The sequence below is a fragment of the Euprymna scolopes genome, chromosome 15 (assembly GCF_053919585.1).
Source record: "Euprymna scolopes isolate OS-2025 chromosome 15, ASM5391958v1, whole genome shotgun sequence".
In the NCBI taxonomy this organism is placed as follows: domain Eukaryota; kingdom Metazoa; phylum Mollusca; class Cephalopoda; order Sepiida; family Sepiolidae; genus Euprymna; species Euprymna scolopes.
This window is the reverse complement of record NC_136496.1, coordinates 53,887,130-53,914,103: the sequence shown is the minus strand read 5'-3', so window position 1 is coordinate 53,914,103 and position 26,974 is coordinate 53,887,130. Positions and strand designations below refer to the sequence as shown.

General features: G+C 32.1%; 1 protein-coding gene across 1 annotated transcript; it reads left to right on the top strand.

Annotated features, from left to right (window-relative positions):
• The first annotated feature begins 9,394 nt into the window (after nucleotides 1-9,394).
• LOC145293828 (inactive serine protease 35-like) lies at nucleotides 9,395-13,876 on the top strand. The gene has a single exon (XM_080140478.1). The coding sequence runs from the start codon at nucleotides 12,318-12,320 to the stop codon at nucleotides 13,479-13,481; it is 1,164 nt and encodes a 387-aa protein (XP_079996604.1). The 5' UTR covers nucleotides 9,395-12,317; the 3' UTR covers nucleotides 13,482-13,876.
• Nucleotides 13,877-26,974: the final 13,098 nt, after the last annotated feature.

The window sequence follows — 26,974 nt, the reverse complement described above, 5'->3', positions numbered from 1 at the left end:
TCTCTATCCATTCTCTAACATTCCTTTCCCCCTTATTTATAAAAATGTATGACGAAGACATACATTTTTTTACTACCCACTTTTACTAAGGGAATCCTAAGCTCACCCCACTGGCAAAGGAACTGTCATACCATTATTCAATAAATCATAAATCAAATAAATAAAATTACATCTACAAATAATACCATGTGGCGCGAATCCTTGCGCCCTCGAAGGTCAACAACTTTCTGTGACCCCATGGCCTCCATCTCGCATCTTAGCATCATGCAGAGATCACAATATCTCTCGTCACGCTATAACGCGTTTCCACAAGCACATGACTCATACGAGATAAAAGATTTCTCTTATAATATTACGAGAGCATTTTCCTATGTCTCCCGCCGAATTACTCATCCAGAGAAAAATCCCACGAAAAAACGACAAAAAAAATACAACCATTTCGAAAATTAAAATAAATATCGACTGAACCGTTGACTCTTCCAAACTTATTCAACCCAGTAGTGTATCTTTTTTCTCCTACACTGCTTACATCTTATTCCTTTCTCTTTTTTAACATCTTATCATTATTATTACTATCATTATTAATTAATTAACAACATGTTCTTACTTATAAATTAATCATTATCTGAATAAATCCCACAAGGCAAAAATCCACTCCTCCTCCTTCTGCGAAAAAAAATACATGTCCAAGAACAAGAAAAAAACCTGCACAATTCTGCTGTGAGAAAACATCAATCGCATGAAAATACAAATTAAAAAAAAATTCTTATAATCATTCACAAAGTCTCATCTCACCAATAAAAATTACAAATAACAAAAACCTAGATTCGTGGAAACCCAAAATTGTCCACGTCAGCACATTTTGAGGTCCTCACAGAATCTCCAAAATGAAAAAAATTTTTTTTAAAAAACACAGTCGTTTACAAAAATACATAGACATTTACAATTAAAATACATAGTCGTTTCCAAAAACAAAAAAAAACGACTCACTTAAAATTTTCAGACAATCCTTCAAAAACAAAAATTCAACACAAAATAACAATCGATGGAAACTAAATTTGTCCACGTCACCCAACACTTGGGGTTTTCTGAAAAAAAAAAAATCACCTTTTACTTATCCGAGTGACTTTTATTATGGCCTTTTCTGCCATTTTCTCTACTGCCACTTACGCCACGTCAGGGGAACTCCATTTGCTCCCTTATGTTGGATAGAAACACATTTTGCTTTGCTATATTGGAAAAACTTTTTTTTTCCAGGTCGGTAACCGCGACTGCCTTTCAAGGCATATAGCTCAGCGAAATATATCGGGATTCCATCTATGGATTTTTCCATGTTGATCCTACTCGAAATCACAGAATCCCATCACCCTAAGACAGCACTTGTGTTTTTTTCTTTTTTTTCTTAATCTAAAAAAACATACATTTTAACATTTCATAAAATAGTTTACATACAATAACATTTTTCCACAACAGAAAAAAAATTCTCACGAAAAAAAACCGTACAATTAGTGAAAAAAAAAACAATTCCACATTAGCAGAAGGTATCCATTGTTTCTTAACAAATAAACAAAAAAATACACATTGTCTTTTCCTCAAAGTACGCAACGCTTTTACAATTTTGCAACATTTTAACTTTATAATTGTTTAACCTATAAATTCATAACAAATATTTGATTGATGTGTTTCTCTGGTAATCGTGACAAGTCACTTCATTCAACTCTGTAACTAAAGTTTATATTTTCTTTTTCTTCTTTTCTTTTTTCCTTTTGTTTTACACCAATTTGTTATCAGTATGTCGATTTAGCTATCTGTTTTTTTTCTTATTTCTATTAATTTAGTATATAATATCTAACTATACATAATTTTAATATGTGTTTTTCCGTTGTGTCTATTTTTTTCATCGTTGTTCAATGAAAGGACCCTACGTTGTTGTTTTTTTTTCTTTAATTTTCTTTATCTTTTCCTTTTTTATGTGTAGTGTACAATATTTTTTCTTCTTCCTTTTCGTCGTGTCTATATAATATATATATATATTTTATGGTAACCACCAGGTTCGAGATTTTTTTCACACTCACGACACCAAACGAGCGTTTGTTGTTTTCACCCCAGGTTCGGTATCGCATCGTATGTGCAAACTGGTAAACGGACACCAAATGAGCGTTTGTTATATTGTCTATTTATAAAAGATTGTGAGTGTTTGTTGAATTGTCTCTATAATAAAGGGTTGAGTGTTTGTTGCGTCATCTCTAATAATGGATTAGAAGATATGACGTGTTATATTATATATTTATGTTGTATCATAAAGGGAATCGTGTGTGAGTGACATGTATTTTCAGAACCTACCTCTGCTTCTTCGATGTTGGACCATCTGGAATTTCTCGTCCTGGAGGGAGACTTGATACCTGTTTTTGGATGAAGATTCAATCACTCCAAGACAAGGAATTGGTTCTATAGTTTATTTCACTTTTCCCAGATGTCCTGCAGAAGGTGGAAAGTGAAATCGGCCTGTGTGGGTTCTTCTTCTACACACGTCAGCGTTCGAAGTGAAGAGGAGGAGACAACGGGAAGCCGTCCGTTGTCCAAATCAAATCTCAACGATTCAGCTAACCTGATCACATGACTCACACGCAATCAAATCAGCTGATCTTTTACTTCCGGTCAACGTGTCTACTCTATAATTCCACCCCATCTCTCTCTATCCATTCTCTAACACAACTCCGACAGACAATGTGCAAGTCTCCTGGACTTTTTTCTCGCAGCTTGCCCAGAAATATGCTTATCCTCCGTTTTATCTCCATTTGGATCTTCTGATTACTCAGTTGTCTCGGTTAAGATAAAAACATAATGTAATAAATCCTCAGATGTACCTCTCCATCGTACTGTGTATAAATAATCTATAGCTGATTAGGATAACTTCCGGACATTTATATCATATATACCTCTGAAACTGTCCTGTATATTATATGACCTGACTGAATGGTTAATTGTCTGTATAGACCGCTTCATGCCCTTCAAGAAATTTCAGCAAAAGTGCAAGAGAATGAGCCGCTGACATTGCACACAGAAATATCTGTTTCTATTGTAGGAGAATAATGAAGAATGCAAGAGATTCGTATGCTCAGTACGTCAAATTTACAGTAGCTGAGCAGCGGCTTGGTTCCCACTAGTTTTGCCGAATAACAAATGAAAGCGTGTTCTCTATTTCTACCATCATCAATAAACATGAGGCAATTTCTTCAGCATCTGACGAAGCAAAACTATTTGCCAAGAACTTTGCAGCGATTTCTACCCTTTGAGATCAGGGTCTCCTACACCTGTATTTCCTCTAGTGACTGAAAACATATATCAAATTATTTCTCTCTCTCTCATTTTTTTACACAGGCATCACCACATTATCAAGGCCAAGAGGCCACTCAAGGATAAGGGTTAAAGAGTGTACAGTAGAAATTGGACAATATAGTATTCATTAATAATGAAAATTCGGTAAATTTGATAACCTATATGGAACGGCTCATCAGGAACCTATTTACGTTAGACTTGAACACAACCATATTGTAGTCAGCTGGAAAGCAGGAAAACGAGAGAAAATTCCACAGGCGTGCAGTTCTAAGAAAGAAGCTTTGTTCATGGAATATACGTTTAGGTTTAGGCACAGATAAAGAGTGGGGGGAATTATTGATAGGGTTTTCAGCTAGACGAGTGTTTCTTGTGAAAGTTTGGCGAGGGGGGACCATAGTCTGAAGCTCAGTCGAACACTTTCCATGAAAATAACGATACATCAGAGACAAACTCGCAACATCTCTTCTATGAGATAGAGGTTGCAGGGAAGAGAAAAGGACATCTCCTACGAGGCTACGAAGTCTATAGTGAACTCTATCAAGACAGGACAAGTCCAGCTTTCAAGTCTCTAGTTTCTAGCAGCTCCTACCCATATGTGGCAACAGTATTCCATTCTTGGACGTACCTGGCTCTTATATAGATAGAGAATTGCATCAGCAGTGAGATATCTACCGGATCGATAGAAAGATCCTACCATTTTTCCAGCGGCCTTGGCAACAGATTTGATGTACGTGTTCCATTTAAGATCAGGAGTAATGGTCAAGCCCAGAAGCTTGTCAAAACTCGAGGCCTCCTGAAGACGAGAGCCATTCATTTTAATTGATGCCAGATGTGGATCAGAATGTTGATGATGTAAAGATAAAAGCTTGCTTTTAGATGCATTAAAAGTAACCAGCCACTTCTTTCCACATTGTACTACGTGCTCAAGATCAGAGGATAAAGAATCGGAGAGAACTTGGTCGTTTACTGTCTTAGATGTGCTACCATAAATGGTAGTGTCGTCAGCATAAATGTCTACAAATGATGTAGAATGTGATTTGGAAGATCATTAATGTAGATCAGGAAAAGAATTTTGCCCAGGATGGACCCCTGAGGGACACCAGCATTAATACTGTGAGCTTCTGATTTTTGCCCCTCAACTACTATTCTTATGAACCTATCAGAAAGAAATGATTTAATAATTGAGAAGACATAGCTAGAAATATTGTGAAGTAAACCTTTATGCCATACCCTATCAAAGACCTTAGATATGTCAAGAGCAATTTCCTTAGAAAGGTTGCCTCCGTCGAGAGATTTTATAATCCTATGAGATATAACTGCAAGCACATCTGCTGTAGATCTAGCAGAACGGAAACCATATTGAGTGTAACTAAGAAGGTTATTTTTGTTGAGATGGTTGATTACTTCTGTATTTAATACAGATTCCAGCAACTTACTCATGACGCACAGGAGACTTATTGGCCTGTACTGAGAGGGGGATGAGCAATCACCTGAATTCTAAGGGCATACTGATGAAATTTTCCAGGGTGATGGGAAGCAATTCTCCTTAAGACAATGTTCAAACAGTTTTGTAAGTATGGGCGCTAGTTCAGGTTGAAGTTTTTTGAGTACTATAATTGGAATACCGTCAGGGCCAGTTGCTTTACTGGAATCAAGGTTTTTGATTAGCTTGGCTACATCACGTACAGATATACGTATATCACATAGCGTGTTTTCTGATACAGGCGGAAATATTGGGGGTTGGCGGCCTTGGTCGCAAAAGTAGAATTAGCTGCAAAGTTCTTGGCAAAGAGTTTGGCTTTGTCTGATGCTGACGAGATTACCTCAGGTCCATTGATGATAGTTGGGATAGAGCACACGCTTCTGTTCAGGATTCTGTTTGCTATTTGCCAAAACTGGTGGGAACCAAGCCGTTGCTCAGCTACTTAGGACTTAACGGATTGAGCATACAACTCTCTTGCGTTCTTTATTACTTTCTTACAATGGTTGCTGGCAGTCCTGAAAGCGGCTTTAGTTTCCATACATCTATTACGTTGAAATTGTGATTTCTGTGCGCAATGGCAGTAGCACATTCTGGAGAGAACCATGGCTGGCTGTTAGGTTTTTGCTGGACCTTTTTCGATGGTATTAAACGGTCTATACCTATAATTAACCATCCCGTCAGGTCTGATACTATAAAGGATACATCCCCTATCTCTCTCTCTCTCTCTCTATCTCTCTCTCTCTCTCTCTCTCTCTCTCTCTCTATATATATATATATATATATATATATATATATATATATATATATATATGAGCCTGGCTTGTACCAGATGGGTGACGATTTAGGGATTCTAGGCGTTGTATGTTTTTTTTCGAAATACCTTGGTATAAAAAGTCCCCTTTATCCTCCAACTAAATGTATGTATACCCTTATTAAATAAATGAATCATTCTGTATTTGCCAATATATAGTATTTGTGACTTCATTTTCCACTTATATATATATATATATATATATATAATTATAAAACTCAAATGACTTTGTAACGAGTAATGTAACATACTTTCCTGTTTTCGACATCCGGTTGCGCATGCGCCAATAAACATTAACCCATAACATCGTAAACAAATAAACACAAATCGCTTTATTTGCAGATTTTGACCTGCGCACTGAAATATTAACGTTATTATTTCGAAATTATTATTTAACATGGGAAGAGTGGGGGTGTTTTGCAACTATTCTTTATTACAACTATACTGTCGCTATTTTCTTACAACTAAACAACTTTAACCCATTGACAAACATAAGAACAATTGTAGTAAAGCCAAGACTTCTTCTACTACTACTACTACTACTACTACTACTACTACTACTACTACTACTACTACTACTACTACTACTACTACTACTACTCTCTATCCGTCCCTTTTCCATTCCTTCCTTCCTTTTTTTATTTTTTGCTTACATTTCTAGATACAAAATAGTTGTGTGAGAACGGTGAATTTGTTGACACATTTACTAATCTGTTTCAATATTAGTTTTATTTTATTATAAAAAAATTATAAAAAAATAAAAAAATAATGAATAAAGCCTGACGCAAAAACATAAAACCTAAATAAATTAGGTTTTATGTTTTTGCGTCAGGCTTTATTAATTATTTTTTTTTAGATTATAAGTTTCTATAACTTGGTTGAAGGATTCCAATATGGGTTTTTCATTCTTATATTTCTCATGGGTAGGTTCATGTGCGTTTTTGCTGCTAAATGACTTTCGTCGGCGTTCGATTCGTAGGAAAATCATGTTTAATTTTCGATTTTGAGCGATTATTCGGAAAAATAGGTAACTTTACACGAATAAGAAGGATTTTTTTTTTAGTGATCCGTCCGTGATTTTTCATTTTAATATACTTGTATAGAAATGGTTCTGCTATATCAGAAAAATCCTATTTTCTTTACGTCACAAGTGTCACGCCTATACATGAATTCCATAGGTAATATAACATACTGACCAAACGGGTCACGGGTAGTCTAGTATATATATATATATATATATATATATATATATATATATATATATATATATATATACTAGCAAAAGTACCCGTTTTTGACTGGGTTCAAAAACAGCCTACAGAAAATGGACTCTGATTTATGAAAGTATGATAGATTATGAAAAGGAAGAGTTGTAAAGAGATAGCTTTGAATTATGGGGGTATCAAAACCAAAGCAAAATATGATGGAAGTAAAAATAAAATAGATAAACCCCATAATTTATTATACCATACCTGTTCACACTTAAACACTTATCACAATATTCTGTGGATCAATATTAAAAAAACCTTGTTAAACTTTGTGACATATTTCCATTCTATGGAGGTCAGACGCGAACGAACACCCCATAATTTTATTATACCGTATTTCTTCAAACTGAAACATAATTATCAAAGTATACTTACACAGATAGATATGAAAAGTCTTTATTTCCATACTTTGTGGACCAGGCGCGTACGCATACCCCGCAATTTTAATGAATCATCATTATGCCAGGTCAAACATACTCATTCCTGTGTCTCGATACATTTTCTATCATTATATGTGATCAGTTTTCTATAATAGTCAACCATATAGGAGCCTATTCGTGACCAAACACACAGACAGACGTTCAGCTTTATATTATAGATATATATTCAATAAATATTAATGATTTTTAATTTTTTATAAACACACACACACATACACACACACACACACACACATATATATATATAAACAGTGACATAGAGAGATAGGCATATATTTGAAAATATTTTTAAAAAATATTTACATGCTCATTGTATAAATATAGTAAGACACGCCTACACACACGCATTCACTCTCTCTCTCTCTCACACACACACACACACACACACACACATATATATATATATATATGTTTAGAGAGAGAGAGAGAGAGAGAGAGAGAGAGAGAAAGAAAGAGAAAGAGAGTGCATATATATGATTTTTAACTTTTATCACTGATCAGAATACTTCGATGGCTTCCCACGCATCAATATTTTAATATGATTATTTTTCTGAATGTTTGTAGACTTTTCATAAATCCAGTTCCACCGAATTAATCTGGCTTTTGTTCCAAGTTGCTAAACACACACACACGCACACACACACACGCGCGCTCGCACACACACACACACTCGCACACACACACTAATATATATAGACATATATCTATCTATCTATATATATATATATATATGTATAGATAGTAAAGTCTGGAATCAATGCACGATGAGAGCAATTTAATATTCTGCTTAAGTAAAAACTGTACCATCAGTACGTTTGAAATATTTATTATTGTAATAAAGTTATATATAAAGTCATAAGCCATTTCTGTGTGCAGGATCCGCTGTCTTAATTCGGCTTTTCATTTCCAGAAGTTACTAAATTGATAAAGTAGTGATTTTGTACATTTTATTTGACACCTTTTGTTCTTCTAAAAAATCATATCAGATTGAGTAGTTTTCTATTCTTAATATGTGTACGCACTTTTGCACACACACACATATACGTATAGCATGAGAATATACTTATGACAAGTAAGTTACACAGAAAACTTTATGACCCATTCCCAAAGAAAATCATCAGGCTAATTGTTTGATGATTACTTGCCATAAGTATATTTTCATACCATTCATAATTACTTCCGTAATATGCATTTTGGAAATAAATACCGAACACACACATATATTTATATGTATTTTCTCTCTCTCTCTCTCTCTCTCTCTCTCTCTCTCTCCCCCTCTCTTATATATATATATATATATATATATATATATATATATATATATATATATATATATATATAATTGATTAGTTTTTTTTGGAAAAAGAATTCCAGCAGAGTGCTCAATTAAAAGGAAAATCCAAATTTTAAGAGCGTACTTATATTTTGTGTACAGAAAGTTGTTAGTTGAGACAGGTCATTGGTACCGTCGGTTTCAAGCCCGATAATAAGGCCCGTTTAAGGTATCCTTATCAAGCTCTCTTCAGCCAATATTCGTCTATCTTATAACCGGAATATATATATATATATATATATATATATATATATATATATATATATATATATGTATATATATGTATATACACGTAATAGATTTATGTTCGCAATAAAAGTATAGAGAGATCAAGCAAATAAATTATATGTATGGATGATAGACAAATAGGCACCATGTAATAGATAAGAACGGCTGTTCTCTCTCTCTCTCTCTCTCTCTCTCTCTCTCTCTATATATATATATATATATATATATATATATATATATATATATGTGTGTGTGTGTGTGTGTGTGTGCGTGTGTAATAACTTATTATGGAATTATATACTTACACACAGACGTATATGTGTGTGCGCGTGTATGTCTGTGCGTGTAAAGAGTGATATTCTGGCACAGTTCGATTCTGGGCCACTGCCAGTGTCTTAGTTACAGTACTTTCATTTCATTTAATCGCGCACGTGTGCACGCTCTCGCTACTGTAAAATAAATTTATGAATGAATCTTCTCTGAATGGCGCACGAGCCTACTATAGCGTACGCCCTCATGCACGCACATTTAATCTCACTGAACCAACCACCTACAAGTCTTTCATTCAGACAAATGCACTCACACGCTCGAACAGCCGCTACACGTAATGTCTACACTACACATATTTTGTATTGTGTTTTTGTGTATGTCGAGATTTCAAAGTTTAGCAAATTGTAAATGCCAGCGGAAGTTATAGTCTGCGAAACCTTATTCAATATTATCACGTGTGTTTTATATTGAACGGAAGGATAGTCGAAATAAGATCGTGATTTCAAAGGAGATTAACTATATTCAGCATAACGTAGCGCCAGCCGTTGTGGTCGGAGGGATATCTTTCTATAATTGTTTAGCAGTCGTTGTCATCCCGGTTCCCTCTTTGTTCTACGGAATTACTACGCAAACAAACGGAAAATTCGACGATTTTTACTGCCTTTTTTCTCGGCTTTTACTAAACTATTTACAAATGAATTAAGCACAAATAAACACATTGGAACGGTTTATTCTCGATAATACAGAAAGGAAGACAAAACAACTCCGAAAAGGGACAGAAAAAAGAAAAGAAAAACGACATAAAAACGAAGGAAAAAAGTAAAAAAAAAAGTTTTAAGATTTTTTATGAAAACCAAACAAGCAAAACGCATGAAAGAATGGATGTGAAAAAAGAAACAGAAAGAAATAAAAGAAATAAAAAGAAATAAAAAGAAACAAAAAGAAACAAAAAGACATAAAAAGAAATAAAAAGAAATAAAAAGAAATAAAAAGAAATAAAAAGAAATAATAAGAAATAAAAAGAAATAAAAAGAAACAAAAAGAAACAAAAAGAAACAAAAAGACATAAAAAGAAATAAAAAGAAATAAAAAGAAATAAAAAGAAACAAAAAGACATAAAAAGAAATAATAAGAAATAATAAGAAATAAAAAGAAACAAAAAGAAACAAAAAGAAACAAAAAGACATAAAAAGAAATAAAAAGAAATAAAAAGAAATAAAAAGAAATAAAAAGAAATAAAAAGAAATAAAAGAAATAAAAAGAAACAAAAAGAAACAAAAAGACATAAAAAGAAATAAAAAGAAATAATAAGAAATATAAGAAATAAAAGAACGATTAAATAAAAGTTTGATTATTCTTAGAACAGAAAAAAAAGGAAATTAAAAAGAAAAGATAATATATTTTCAATTAAAAAAATATTTAAAAGTACATAACTCAAAACAGTTTAACATATTCTTACGTTAAAAATACACATAAAAAAACAAAAAGCAAAAAATATATCTTTAAATAAAAAAGCAATCATGATATAATATAGAATACTTTGACTCAAATTGCTGTAAACTTGTAGTAAAATACATGATATGATTAGATTAGAAAAGAAAAAATTGCTTTAAAGCAGAAAAACAAAATAACTAATCTATAAGAAAAATACAAATAAAACAAAAAGATAATTATATTAAATTTCAATGAGAAATTAATCATAAAAACAGAACATATACATTATACAAAAAAGCACAAATATAAAATTAACACAAAATTTAAACAAAAATTCATGTTTAAAGTATAAAAATCACCTGTTTATTATAATAAAGATTTTTCCATTTAGTAAAAATCCTGTTATTATGATTGTTTTGTTTTTTGTTTTTGCTAAGAAGTTACACAGTTTTAGCATGTCGTATTTAATCTTGCTGCCTTCAAATATATTTGATATTGTTTTTACTCCTATTTCCGATCAGTTATTTAAAGAATAAAAAGTTCTATCAAAGTCTCTTATCATTCATTAAGCAAATATAATAACTTTTGTAGTTATTTATGAATTGAAATGCAATGTGGGAAATAGATCAAAATAACACTAGAAATTCTTGAAAAGAAAATATTAATAAAGTAATTGCAAAAGGTTTGAACATTAAACTGAATGTATGAAATGTAAAAACAATCGATGAATATTTTCTCAAACAAACAATAGTATATAATCAAACACCGATGACAATGCTCCAATTAGGAAGAGCCATTTTTATGTACAAACCCCACGCGAAATTACATTTTCATTCTGGAATATAAATTGCCTAACGTCACCGAGACAACAGAAACTGTCGAAACGCTTCTAATAAAAATGCAGTTCCACATGCATTTTTCCTGATGATTCTTTCGACGCGTACTATTTTTTATGCTTAACAGATTCATATAAGAATCTATTTAAAGATTATTTTATGTTTGCTTCGCCAGACAATTTCCAATCATTAACCTTCATAGGCATTTCTTATTTCCCCTCAAAAAGATAAACATCTTCAAGCTTTCATTCATCTTTCATCATATATTTCTGCTTGATCTTCCAGCGGTTATTATCATTGGACGATAGAAAAGCATTAATGGACATTAAAATCGATCACGTGGGAGACGAAACCCTTTATAATAGCCAGTGTATGAAGCGTTTCTCGTCAAAAGAAGGAATATTTTTACTGCAACTTTTCAAAAATTTTCTGACCGTTCTTTGCCTTTGAGGAATAAGAACTTATTTTGGAATCGAACTTGTAGAGATATGCAAAATAATTATCCGCATTGATAACCGAAAAAAAAAACCCATTGGTTGTCGTGAAACAACTTTGAGAACTTTACAAGATCAACTAAAACGAAAAACCAAATTTCAATTCCTTTGAAAGTGAACAAAATCTTTTATACTGCGTTAACTTCTAAGGAACACAGACGAATTGTTCATTCACCTATAAGTAAAATTACAACTTCGGTTGGAATAAAAAATCTTACAAAATTATCAGCAATCAAGCAAAAATCAATATTACCGAAAAGAAAGTTATAACAAAATTGAATTCAAACCTTGGATCATAATTCTTTAAAAACAATTTTCGTGCTGCATTAAAACACTTTTGAGAAGACTTCCTCTACGAAACACCAACACATCTTTAGCAACATGGTAACAAGCAAAAAGTCGTTATCACGAATACATTACATTTTGTATTGGATTCTAGTCGGACTATGTTATATTCACATTATGCCAATCGATTTACGAACGCGAGCTATAGAAATGGAAAATCAGCAAACAGAGATACGACGACCTAAACAATCTTTGTTACTAAGCAACGCTGAATTGCGGCAAATCTCTAATATGTCTCAGTTTCTCTTGACCACGTTGCCTTTATATGATATTCTGTCAGCCAGAGAGAAATTATCCGAATTAATGAAAGAACCGGTGACGGGAATTAAAATTACCGGTCGGGGTTGGGCATTATCTAGAGCAGTTAATTCTCAGGGCAAAAATAGCCACCACATCAGCTACGACGATAAATCGAGGGCGATCAGTGATAAAATTAAAAGGCGCAAGAGATATTCTTGCCTCTCTCGAAATCTACTTTATGCATTGCAAGATTATAGCAATAACGTTGTTCTTTTGTCTTCTGGTTGTTCTGGAACTCTGATATCACCTCGCTTCGTCCTGACCGCAGCACATTGCGTTCACAACGGCCGCACAAGTCACAAGAATTTACAAGTTGCCATTCAGGAAGTCACGTCTATGAAACGCATTCATTACGTCAAAACAGTTACAGTACCGAAAGGTTGGATGTTAGTTGGCAATTCCATGAATACCGAACGCTACGTGAGTGATTACGCCATCCTAGAACTTGTGACGGCGGCCACTGGTCGCCGGGAGTTCATGCGTTTCGAAGCGCCCAACAGAAACATGATGTCGTTCGACATGCATTATATGGGCTTCTCTTTTCGACAGAAGCCGAAATTCGGACTCTACACTTGTCCATGGGAAACGGGAAGAACGTTTCTCAATCATAACCTCATTACCCGAGTGTGCGGCGCCGGTAGCGGTCATTCCGGCGCATCAGTTTTCACCCACAATAAACGCAAAGGATTCAGAATCGCTGGAATTGTTTCTCACGCACGCATTGTCAAATCCAATATGGCGCAGCATAAGACGGATCAATGGACAGTTATAACGGCGCTCACGCAGCGGAAGATCAACTTTATTTGTACAATTATCACTCTCGATAATAGCGGTGTTTCAACTTCGTGTTCGTCGGAATCAGAGCATTTAAAACCTTCCAGATCAAATTTCATTTTTTGAACAAGTTTAAAATAATACATTTTTAAATTAACAACTTTGATAAGTCGCAAAAAGGAAAAAATCAAGGAAGGACAAAAAGAAAAAAAAAAAAAAAGAAAAAAAAAAGAAAGCATGGAGACTTAAAAAATGTGATGGCATCTTTTTAAAAAAATTTATTTATTTTTTTTTTTAGCAGACTTCAAAGGTAGGATGACTATTGCTTTTGTTTTTCATGTTTCAAATGAAAATGCTTGATCTTTAAAAATCTGATATTTTATTTAGTTTATTTATTATTCATTTTATTTTTGCATGAACTATTTCTATATATGTAAAAAAAAAACAATTTTCGCTCTCAAAATTCAAGGACGCATTTATCCGAATTTTAAAGCGTGTATATCACTTCACATGAGATTAAATATCAAATAATATCACGCCGAAAACATTGTTTGTTTTGATCATTTAATTTCATTTTTAAAAAGAATTTTGTGAAATTTTGTCTGATTTCTATTTTTTTAGATTTTACTTTGTAAAAAACTCATATTGTCAAGATGCATCCATTCAATGTAAATGTGTTTAGACATTTAACGACTGTTAAAATGATAAGCAATCAGACAAACATACAAACAAACTGACAGACACAGTATCGTTTTGAAATGCGTGGACACACGCAAAAGGGCATCTTAATGCGTGTGTATATAAAATAAAATTAATAAAAGAAAACAAAAGAAATGTGAAAATATCTTGGATGATATAATTATTTACAGTATATTTTTCTTTCAATTAGAGTTTTCTCCATCAATGTAAACACACACACGCACGCATATCTATCTATCTATCTATCTATATATATATATATATATATATATATATATATATATATATATATATATATATATATATATATATAGGTTTATGGATTATATCTCTGATTGTTGAGAAGGTTATTTCATATATTTCAATACTTTTTCAATAGGTATTGACATATCTGAAATAACCTCCTAAACAATCAGAGATATAATCCATAAACCCAAATCTAATTTCAAGATCAAATCTGGCGTATGCTCCATACCCTGTCGTGACTGTACACACACACACACACACACACACACACACACACACACACACACACACACACACACACACACACACACACACACACACATATATATATATATATATATATCTTATTTATTTGTTTTTGTTTTGCGATACGTTTTTGAATGAATTCAATTATTAATAGGAAAGTGCATTTTACCTAAATGCGAGTGGGGAATAATTTTCCCTTTTACCAAATTGGTACCCCCAAATGGGAAGCGTCATATATACGGTTTGGAAAATGTAATTATCCACTGACACGTGTTTCGCGTTCCAACCACTATAATGAGTCGTAGACAGCGTGTCAGCGGATAATTATATTTTAAAAACAAGGTATATATATATATATATATATATATATATATATATATATATATATATATATATATATATATATATATATATATATATATATATATATATGATTAGTAATTTTGTCAGCGGATAATTATATTTTAAAAACAGTGTATATATATATATATATATATATATATATATATATATATATATATATATATATATATGATTAGTAATATTTCTGGTAAAAGGATTCCTGCAGAGTGCACTATTATACGGAAAAAAATCCGAAAATAAGAGCACATTATTTATAGTTCTTATTTTCAGAAAGTTTAAATTTAGAGTCATCGGTACCGTCGGTTTCAAACCTAATAATAGGAGATCATTTTTTATACCCATATCAAACAGCTCTCTTCAGCCGTTAATGTTATATATATATATATATATGTATATATATATATATTATATATATATATATATATATATATATATATATATATATATATATATATATTCTATAAAATCGTTTTTGTTTCGTGTATTGATATTCATATTAAAAAAAACTGTTTTCTTTTAGTATTTATTTGCTTTTCCACCAAAGCAAAATGTGACACGAGGTCGTTTTTAAAGTGGGGTTAAACCAGCTCCCCGAAAAAAAGGGGAAAGGGGCACTCTGGTTGGGTCCAAAAATAGTAATTGTCCCAGTATAGAGGGGTTCCCCTCCATTGACTGGGATAAATTACCTTACAGCACTGCAGCATCTGCAGAACAGATACTACACTTTGATCCCGGCCCAACAGAAAAAAAGGACACCCTCTTTTCTATTTATTTTAGAAGAAAATACAATTTTGTTATATATTGGTTGTGGAATCGCATTCACTATAAAAAGATCCAGCTAATTTGCATATTCTTTTAAACATTCATTTTAATTAATTCCCTATTAGTTGCTTCGGTTTTCTAACGGGATAATCATTTTTAGTTAACTATTACGTGTAATTATATTCATGCAGATATTCTACACGATGTATACTTGCATAATATTTGCGTAAAAAGTTTATAGTAACACAAAATTGTTTCCATATATATTTATGTCAAATTTTGCCTACCAAACTACTAGAGTTTTTGGTCTACAGACATGAAACTTCATATTTAAGGTATTTGAATCCATCCAAAACTTTATATTTGGGTTTTAGCCTGAAAAAATTGGTGCAAAAGTGTGAAAATTAAAAAAAAAAAAATGAAATTTGCCAGGTGAAGGCCGAACGACGGCATTACGTAGTAGCTATTGGTTCATGTTTTAATTTTTAGCCCCGCAGTAAACATGGTTTCATAGCACAGTCATTGACGACAGAGGCAAAATAAATCGTAAGCTGAACGTTTTGGTTTCGATTCTCGTTAGTGGCGCATGAGTTTTTTTTGTTTTTTTTTTAAATACTTTTTAAATCATTACTGTATATTGCATTCAATCTATCTATCTATATATCTATAAAAGTAAAAATGTCTGCCTGTCTTTTTTCTATGGTAGTTAAGGAAGACTATTATACAGAAAGACATTACTTTACATATTCACACTTTTTAATATATACATAAGCACATAACCTTATGAACAGTACATAGGGCCCGAGCAAAGCCGGACGGAACTGGTAGTATATATATATATAAAAGTGAAAGTGTCTGTCTGTCTGTCTGTGTACATTTTCCTACACAATAACTCTTTCAATTTTCAGTCTACACGCTCGAAATTTGATATGCAGGGTACTGAGATTTAGGAAAATCTTTGTAATTAGTTTTCGGCCAGAACTTTTTCTATTAAGGGTCAAAGTTCAACAATTTGGCCTTTGAAAACTCTACCAAACTCCTCCGATAATTTTGGGTCTAAACACTAAATTTTTTTTATCTATGTTCATTGGACATGGGTCAACTTAATAACTTGATTTGAGCCCAAAACAATAAATGTGAAGGTGTCATAATAGGGGTCAAAGTTTTAAAAAATTTGACCTCAGACAATTTCTTGTCTAAACATTTGAAATTTTACATAAAGGGTATTCAGAGATAGGGCAAGCTTTTTAATCGGTTTGGGTCGAATATTTGAGCTATCAATATATAAATTTATGTATGAATGTTTACAGTCTGCCTAAAACTTTCGAGAGAGGCGACGCATTTTCACAAGATTAGTATCGTTTTGAAACTCGACCCTTCAGACGACAAATACCGAACAATTGGCTTAAAACATTAATTTTTTTACCCTCCACTGGGCACTTTTTTTTTTCGCCGATATTTTCGAAAGTCATCCCCTCTTTTCGATTGTCTAGCCTTAATTTAAACCTGCATTACTTTCGGTTTGGTGGTGGTCGTTACAGTAAAGACATCACGCTTTTTCACGTTCTTTTCCTCCTTCGCGGTACGGGGTCGAGTCTGCCTTCCTACTACCACTTTTTTTGTTTATTTTTTTTTTTTGCTCAACACACACCTTCAAACACCCGGGCAACCTATGCTAGTATATATATATATATACTAGCATTTTCCGGCTGTTTGGAGATTGAGAAAACAAAAAAAAAAACACGGTCAATTTTTTAAAGTTTTGACCCCTATTATGACCCCTTCACATTTATCATTTTGGGCTCAAATCAAGTTATTAAGTTAGATCCATATCCAAGGAACCTATATCTAAAATCTCAAGTGTTTAGACCCAAAATTGTCGGAGGAGTTTGGTAGAGTTCTCAAAGGTCAAATCGTTGAACTTTGACCCCTTAGCAGCCAAATTTCTGGCCGAAACCCGATCACAAAAATTTCCCTAAATCTCAGAGTTTATCAAATTTCGATATAGTATATCAAATTTCGAGGCTGTAGACTTACAATTAACAGATTTATTTGCGAAAGGAAATGTACACACACACACACACACACACACACACACACACACACACACACAAGCACACAGACACACTCATTTTTATAGATATACTAGCATGGGTACCCGGCGTTGCATGGGGGTTTGGAGGTGTATGCTGAGCAAAAAACAAAAACAAAAAAAAAACGGTCAATTTTTTTAAAAGTCTGACCCTTATTATGACTCCTTAACATTTATTATTTTGAGTTAGATCCATGTCCAAGGAACCTATATCTAAAATTTCAAGTGTTTAGACCCAAAATTTTCGAAGGAGTTTGGTAGAGTTCTCAAAGGTCAAATCGTTGAACTTTGACCCCTTAACAGCAAATTTCTGGCTGAAAACCAATCACATCGATTTTCCCAAATCTCAGTACCCTGTATATCAAATTTCGAATCTGTAGACTAAAAATTGACAGAGTTATTGTGTACACAGACACACAGACAGACAGACACGTTCACTTTTATAGATACATAGACTAGCATTTCAGCCCGGCATTGCCCGGGTGTTTGGAGATGTATGTTGAGCCTAATGTATGTATTACTTCACCAGTGCTCGATACATAATTAGAGCTAAGTAGTGTTTTGAAAATTACGATTAAGTTACACAAGATTTTCGGCGTTTCATCCTCGTGTGGATTCGTCAGGCTATTGTAGCTTAATACGTCTTTATATACATGTCCAAAACTCATTATATATATATATATATATATATATATATATATATATATATATATATATATATAAGTTGAATTGTCTGTCTGTGTGTGTCTGTATGTATACATTTCCCTACTAAATTACTCTGTCAATTTTCAGTCTACAAACTCGGAATTTGACATAAGAGGTCTTCAGATTTTGGAAATATTTTTTAATCGGTTTTCATCCAGAAATTTGACTGTCAAAGGGTGTAAGTTTAATGAAAACTCTACCAAACTTTTAAAACTCTACCAAACTTTGAAAACTCTACCAAGCTCCTCCGCCAATTTAAGGTATAAACACTTGAAATTTCAGATGTACGTTACTTGGACATGGATCAAACTTTTTAATTTGATTTGAGGGGTCAAAATTGAAGTCAAAGTTTTAAAAAATTTAACTTCTGCGGTCTCTACCAAATTTTTTAGCCAATTTTTGGTCTAAACATTTGAAATTTTACATAAAGTGTATTCACACATAGGGCAAACTTTTTAATCGTTTTTGGGCGAAAATTTAGCTGCCAAGGAGTCAAAGTTAAAAAAATTGACCTTTGTGGTATCTAGCAAACTATTCAGCCAATTTTGGGTCTAAACCTTTGGAATTTTACATAAAGAGTATTCAAACATGCAGCAAGCTTTTTAATCAATGAAAATTTGGCTGCCAAGAGTTGACCTCTGCAGACTCTATCAAACTCCTCCGCTAATTTTGGGTCTAACAATTTGAAATTTTAGATGTAGGTTACCTATATATATATATATATATATATATGCATATAAAGTTATGAACAGTACATAGACCCGGGCAAAGATGAACAGCTAGTATATATATATATATATATATATATATATATATATATATATATATATATATATATATATATATATACTTGTTTATTGTTATATAAACATGCTCACATCCCGCTGCTACAAATAGCCACTTGTTTCAATCAAACAACAGATATCATCAGGCAGCGACGGGAGGTGAGCATGTTTATATAACAATAAACAAGTATTATCAGCTCTTTTTATTGAGCACTATCTAACAACCTCGTTGAATTCATTAGTCCATTACTTTTGAATATAAAAAAACCCGAGTATATATATATATATATATATATATATATATATATATATATATATATATATATATATATATATATATATATATATAGTTCGTCCCAAAAACTTTGACGTAATTTTAAACGCCAATATCTCCGAAACCACTCAGTGTATCTTAATTAAACTGTACAAACTTTATGTTAAACATCATAAGTTTTATTAGTTAACACTTCAAAGAAATAAAACGAAGAATTGTTGATTCTACGACGGACTTTTTCACAACTGCTCAACATGAGCGCCACTCTGCACACGTCAAGTCGGTAATCAAACGGAAATTGCTAAAATGATTGGCCTACGAAATGACGTCAAATTTTTTGGAACACTCTGTAAACAAGCAAAGGTGTTTTTCAACGAATAATTTGAGACTATTTTTTGTTCTTATTACAGACAAAAGAGCATTGCCAAAAATATATAACTGTTTATATTTTTCTTTATTTATTCTTATGTGTAGGCGTGTATGAATATAAAATGTATTTCAAAATCTTTTTTCTGGGAGAACAAATTTTTTTACTGTTCTTTCAGTCTACTTCAGTGTTTTGATAGATATGTGTTAAAATTATATCTGCATAAGTTTTGATAGATATGTGTTAAAATTATATCTGCATAAGTTTTGATAGATATGTGTTAAAATTATATCTGCATAATTTTTGATAGATATGTGTTAAAATTATATCTGCATAATTTTTGATAGATATGTGTTAAAATTATATCTGCATAATTTTTGATAGATATGTGTTAAAATTATATCTGCATAATTTTTGATAGATATGTGTTAAAATTATATCTGCATAATTTTTGATAGATATGTGTTAAAATTATATCTGCATAATTTTTGATAGATATGTGTTAAAATTATATCTGCATAATTTTTGATAGATATGTGTTAAAATTATATCTGCATAATTTTTGATAGATATGTGTTAAAATTATATCTGCATAATTTTTGATAGATATGTGTTAAAATTATATCTGCATAAGTTTTGATAGATATGTGTTAAAATTATATCTGCATAAGTTTTGATAGATATGTGTTAAAATTATATCTGCATAATTTTTGATAGATATGTGTTAAAATTATATCTGCATAATTTTTGATAGATATGTGTTAAAATTATATCTGCATAAGTTTTGATAGATATGTGTTAAAATTATATCTGCATAATTTTTGATAGATATGTGTTAAAATTATATCTGCATAATTTTTGATAGATATGTGTTAAAATTATATCTGCATAATTTTTGATAGATATGTGTTAAAATTATATCTGCATAATTTTTGATAGATATGTGTTAAAATTATATCTGCATAATTTTTGATAGATATGTGTTAAAATTATATCTGCATAATTTTTGATAGATATGTGTTAAAATTATATCTGCATAATTTTTGATAGATATGTGTTAAAATTATATCTGCATAATTTTTGATAGATATGTGTTAAAATTATATCTGCATAATTTTTGATAGATATGTGTTAAAATTATATCTGCATAATTTTTGATAGATATGTGTTAAAATTATATCTGCATAATTTTTGATAGATATGTGTTAAAATTATATCTGCATAATTTTTGATAGATATGTGTTAAAATTATATCTGCATAATTTTTGATAGATATGTGTTAAAATTATATCTGCATAAATTTTGATAGATATGTGTTAAAATTATATCTGCATAATTTTTGATAGATATGTGTTAAAATTATATCTGCATAATTTTTGATAGATATGTGTTAAAATTATATCTGCATAATTTTTGATAGATATGTGTTAAAATTATATCTGCATAATTTTTGATAGATATGTGTTAAAATTATATCTGCATAATTTTTGATAGATATGTGTTAAAATTATATCTGCATAAGTTTTGATAGATATGTGTTAAAATTATATCTGCATAATTTTTGATAGATATGTGTTAAAATTATATCTGCATAAGTTTTGATAGATATGTGTTAAAATTATATCTGCATAATTTTTGATAGATATGTGTTAAAATTATATCTGCATAATTTTTGATAGATATGTGTTAAAATTATATCTGCATAATTTTTGATAGATATGTGTTAAAATTATATCTGCATAATTTTTGATAGATATGTGTTAAAATTATATCTGCATAATTTTTGATAGATATGTGTTAAAATTATATCTGCATAATTTTTGATAGATATGTGTTAAAATTATATCTGCATAATTTTTGATAGATATGTGTTAAAATTATATCTGCATAATTTTTGATAGATATGTGTTAAAATTATATCTGCATAATTTTTGATAGATTTGTGTTAAAATTATATCTGCATAATTTTTGATAGATATGTGTTAAAATTATATCTGCATAATTTTTGATAGATATGTGTTAAAATTATATCTGCATAATTTTTGATAGATATGTGTTAAAATTATATCTGCATAATTTTTGATAGATATGTGTTAAAATTATATCTGCATAATTTTTGATAGATATGTGTTAAAATTATATCTGCATAATTTTTGATAGATATGTGTTAAAATTATATCTGCATAATTTTTGATAGATATGTGTTAAAATTATATCTGCATAATTTTTGATAGATATGTGTTAAAATTATATCTGCATAATTTTTGATAGATATGTGTTAAAATTATATCTGCATAATTTTTGATAGATATGTGTTAAAATTATATCTGCATAATTTTTGATAGATATGTGTTAAAATTATATCTGCATAAGTTTTGATAGATATGTGTTAAAATTATATCTGCATAATTTTTGATAGATATGTGTTAAAATTATATCAGCATATTTTTTTATAGATATGTGTTAAAATTATATCTGCATAATTTTTGATAGATATGTGTTAAAATTATATCTGCATAATTTTTGATAGATATGTGTTAAAATTATATCTGCATAATTTTTGATAGATATGTGTTAAAATTATATCAGCATAATTTTTGATAGATATGTGTTAAAATTATATCTGCATATTTTTTTATAGATATGTGTTAAAATTATATCTGCATAATTTTTGATAGATATGTGTTAAAATTATATCTGCATAAGTTTTGATAGATATGTGTTAAAATTATATCTGCATAATTTTTGATAGATATGTGTTAAAATTATATCAGCATATTTTTTTATAGATATGTGTTAAAATTATATCTGCATAATTTTTGATAGATATGTGTTAAAATTATATCTGCATAATTTTTGATAGATATGTGTTAAAATTATATCTGCATAATTTTTGATAGATATGTGTTAAAATTATATCAGCATAATTTTTGATAGATATGTGTTAAAATTATATCTGCATATTTTTTTATAGATATGTGTTAAAATTATATCTGCATAATTTTTGATAGATATGTGTTAAAATTATATCTGCATAATTCCGTTTAAGAACGGATTCCTAAACGTTTTTCGATCACCAGGGAATCATCGACGAAGTTTTTAAAACGCAGAAAAAAGGGGTAAATTATTCGTTTAAAAATATTTAAAAGTAAGATGGATAAAAGACGACATCTTGACCGAGAGAGGTTTCGAACTGGGTAATCGCAACGGATTATAAAACATTCAAATGATTAGAAAAGCATTATACAAATAAGGTTATAAAACTAGTGCTAGAACCGATTACTTTAATCGCATTCTTTAGTATCAGTAGCTATTGGACGGCACTTTCTAATGAGCTCGGCGCCACTGATTATAAACAAAGATTCCTTTAGAATTTGGAAATTCTTAGAATCTTCTCTCGTCCGGCAAAAATATTTATAAGATCTGTCGATTTGTTTGGAGATATTATGAAACAAAAAGCAAAACACTCCATAGATTACCTCCTAGTAATATCATGGTTGAAAAGCCCATTTCTATCCCAAAATGTATTCACACACACACACACACACACACACACACACACACACACACACACACACACACACACACACACACACATATATATATATATATATAAAAGTGAACGTATTGTCTGTCTGTCTGTCTGTCTGTGTACATTTTCCTACGCAATAACTCTGTCAATTTTAAGTCTACAGACTCGAAATTTGATATACAGGGTACTGAGATTTGGGAAAATCTACGTGATCGGGTTTCGGACAGAAATTTTGCTGTTAATGGGTCAACCAAACTCCTCCGACAATTTTGGGTCTAAACAATTGAAATTTTAGATATAGGTTCCTTGGACATGGATCACTTGATTTGAGCCCAAAAGAATAAATGTGAAGGGGTCATGATAGGGGCCAAACTTAAAAAAAATTGACCTCTGCGGTCTCTACCAAATTACTCAGACAATTTCTTGTCTAAACATTTGAAATTTTACATAAAGGGTATTCAGAGATAAGGCAAGCTTTTTCATCGGTTTAGGTCGAAATGTTTTAGTTACCAATATATAAATGTATGTATGCATGTTTGCATATCTGCCTAAAACCTTTGAAAGAGCCGACGGATTTTACCAAGATCAGTATCATTTTGAAGTTCGACCTTTCATACGACAAATATCGAAAATTTGGCTTAAAACATTAACATCTTCACCTTCAAGTGGGCACTTTTCTACAGGGAGGGGATCGCTATTTTCGCCGATATTTTTGAAAGATATCCTCTCCTTTTGATTGTCTAGCCTTAATGTAAACGTAAGTCACTTCAGGTTTGGCGGTGGTCGTAACCGCAAACACGTCAGGGGGTTTTCCCTGTGCTTTTCCTCTTTCGCGGTATGGGTTCGAGCCTGCCTTCCTACTAGCACTTTTTTTTTGCTACAAAATACACATCCGGGCAACACCGGGCTGAAATGCTAGTATATCTATAAAAGCGAACGTGTCTGCGTGTGCACGCGCGCGCGCGCGTGGGTGTACATTTCTCTACGCAATAACTCTGTCACTTTTTAGTGTACAGACTCGAAATTTGATATACAGGGTACTGAGATTTGAGAAAATCTATTTGATAGGTTTTTAGCTAGAAATTTTGCTGTTAAGGAGTCAAAGTTCAATGATTTGACCTTTGAGAACTCTACCAAACTCCTCCGACAATTTGGGTCTAAACACTTGAAATTTTAGATATAGGTTCCTTGGACATGGGTCTAACTTAATAACTTGATTTGAGCCCAAAACAATAAATGTTAAGGGTCATAATAGAGGTCAAACTTTAAAAAATTCGCTGTTTTTTTTCTTTAATCAGCATACACCTTCAAACGCCCGGGCACCCATGCTAATATATATATATATATATATATATATATATATATATATATATATATATATATATATATATATATATATATATATATATACATAAAAATATCTTCATTAGAAATGGTAACCTACTTAATACCTACAATTTCCACATATTCGCATCTACTGGAAATATGACCATATATCTATTGAACTTTACATACTGTATACGACATACCATATAATTTACTCCCAATTATACCTGTACTGTAATGTACTTCATATAAAAAATGACGTTACTTGTATCGATTAAATATACAATTTACTCCTCCTGCTAGTTAAAATATCCAGAGCTAGTACAATTTTTTTCTAGTTAATTCGTAATACCATACCATTCGGCAACGCATTATCCTATTCCTAAGCCAACAAAAATAAAAGGAATTAAAAATTTTTTTTTATTTTAACCTAAAGGAAAAAAAACCCATATTAACTCCTTCCAACAGACCTGTTTGCAAATATAGCTGCTCACACTGCATGAACCCTTACTCAGCCCCTTCTCCAGTAACAAATAGCAATGACCTTTAATCACTTTGAGGAGTATACTTTTTCAGTTGATATATAACCCTTTTAAACTAACCCGTTAACATTAACCACCAATGCGGGGGTGCAGAAATACCTGGATTAGGATCCAAGCGCGGGGAAAACCCTCTCGGTGCTGATGGATTCGTAGATCTTCCCAGGTCATCCGTCTAGGGGAAGGAAAACTCTGAAGCTAAACCTAAAGGGAGGAAGGCCTCCCCGGTCTCGGATAACAACCTTCCTAGAGCTGGTGACTCAAACAAATTACCGGTCTGCAAACCTAAACTGCTTAACGAGTAGATAGACACTGTCTATCGCCCGCTTCCATACTCCTTCTTTGCTTGTTAGCTAGGCGTAGAGGTCGAATCACAGGGAGTCGACAGAGCTTCAGTGGTCGATCTTGTTTCCTGAATTGGGCAATGAACGCCGTTTTTCCCACTCCCGACATATCCCATCCCCTAAACTGGGCACTTGGAAGTGCTTGAATGCCATAATGCCAGTACAAGTAGATTGGGTTGACCATCGTCTGATGAGTTGAGGGTATCGGATAGAGAGTTCCTGGCTGCTGTTCCCGACTGGTAGTACAGGGGGCCTAACTCTTTGGGAGTGCTTAGAGCGGCTACTCCATCAACAGTTGTATAATATCGGGTTGTTTGTAGTGCCATGACGCGCATGGAAAGAGACCCTGTACTCATCCCCGGTGGGCGATCCTGAGGTCACAATCCTAGTAGATGGCAGGACAACTGATGGTCTGCTTTTGTTGCATGTCTGGTATTCTGCATAATCACTTGTTCAACAGCCCTTACCTAAACTGAAACTCTAAAAAAAATAAAATGACAGTACAATAAAAAAAATTACGCTAAAACCAGGCCCAAACTCAAACAAAACCAACCTGCCTTCTCCCTTGAGGCTTGCATTTACGAACATCCGTGGGCTTAGAACTAATTTAAATGATCTCGAAGCATTTCTCCTAACAAACACACCGGATATCTTAGCACTAACTGAGACTAACCTACACTCCTCCATCCCTTCTAACTACTTTAACATGCCTAGCCATCTCCCACTCTGCCGTAAGGACTCTGACAGACATATGCACGGACTTGGAGTCTACATTCGTAACACTCTCCCATTGACTAGAGAAACAAACCTAGAATCGCACGATTAAGCCTCTATGTGCTTTAGACTAAACATACAACATAACATTAGCTACTTTTATTTTCTCTACCGCTCTCCCTCGACCCAGGACTGCACCGTAATTAACAAAATCTCTGACAGCATAGACACAGCACTCTCCCTGGGCACTAGCGCACAAGTACATGTATTTGGCGACTTTAATATCCATCACAAAAACTGGCTAGGATTCTCTACTCACACAGATGCAGCGGGCACCACAACACATAGGTTCGTTATATCTCACTCCCTATCACAAATGGTTACGTTTCCAACCCGTTTCCCTGACCAGTAAGAACAACATGCATCACTTCTAGATCTGTTTCTGACCGCAGTTCCCGAGGATTGTATAACAAATGCTGATAGCCCACTCGGAATGCTGATCATGTAGCGATAATGGTCGAAATTGCCCTAAACTCTAGACCCAAAACTGAAGAGCCAGTACTCAAAACAACGAGATATTATAAAAAGGCTGAATGGGAAGCCATCAGAAATCTTATCAGAGATG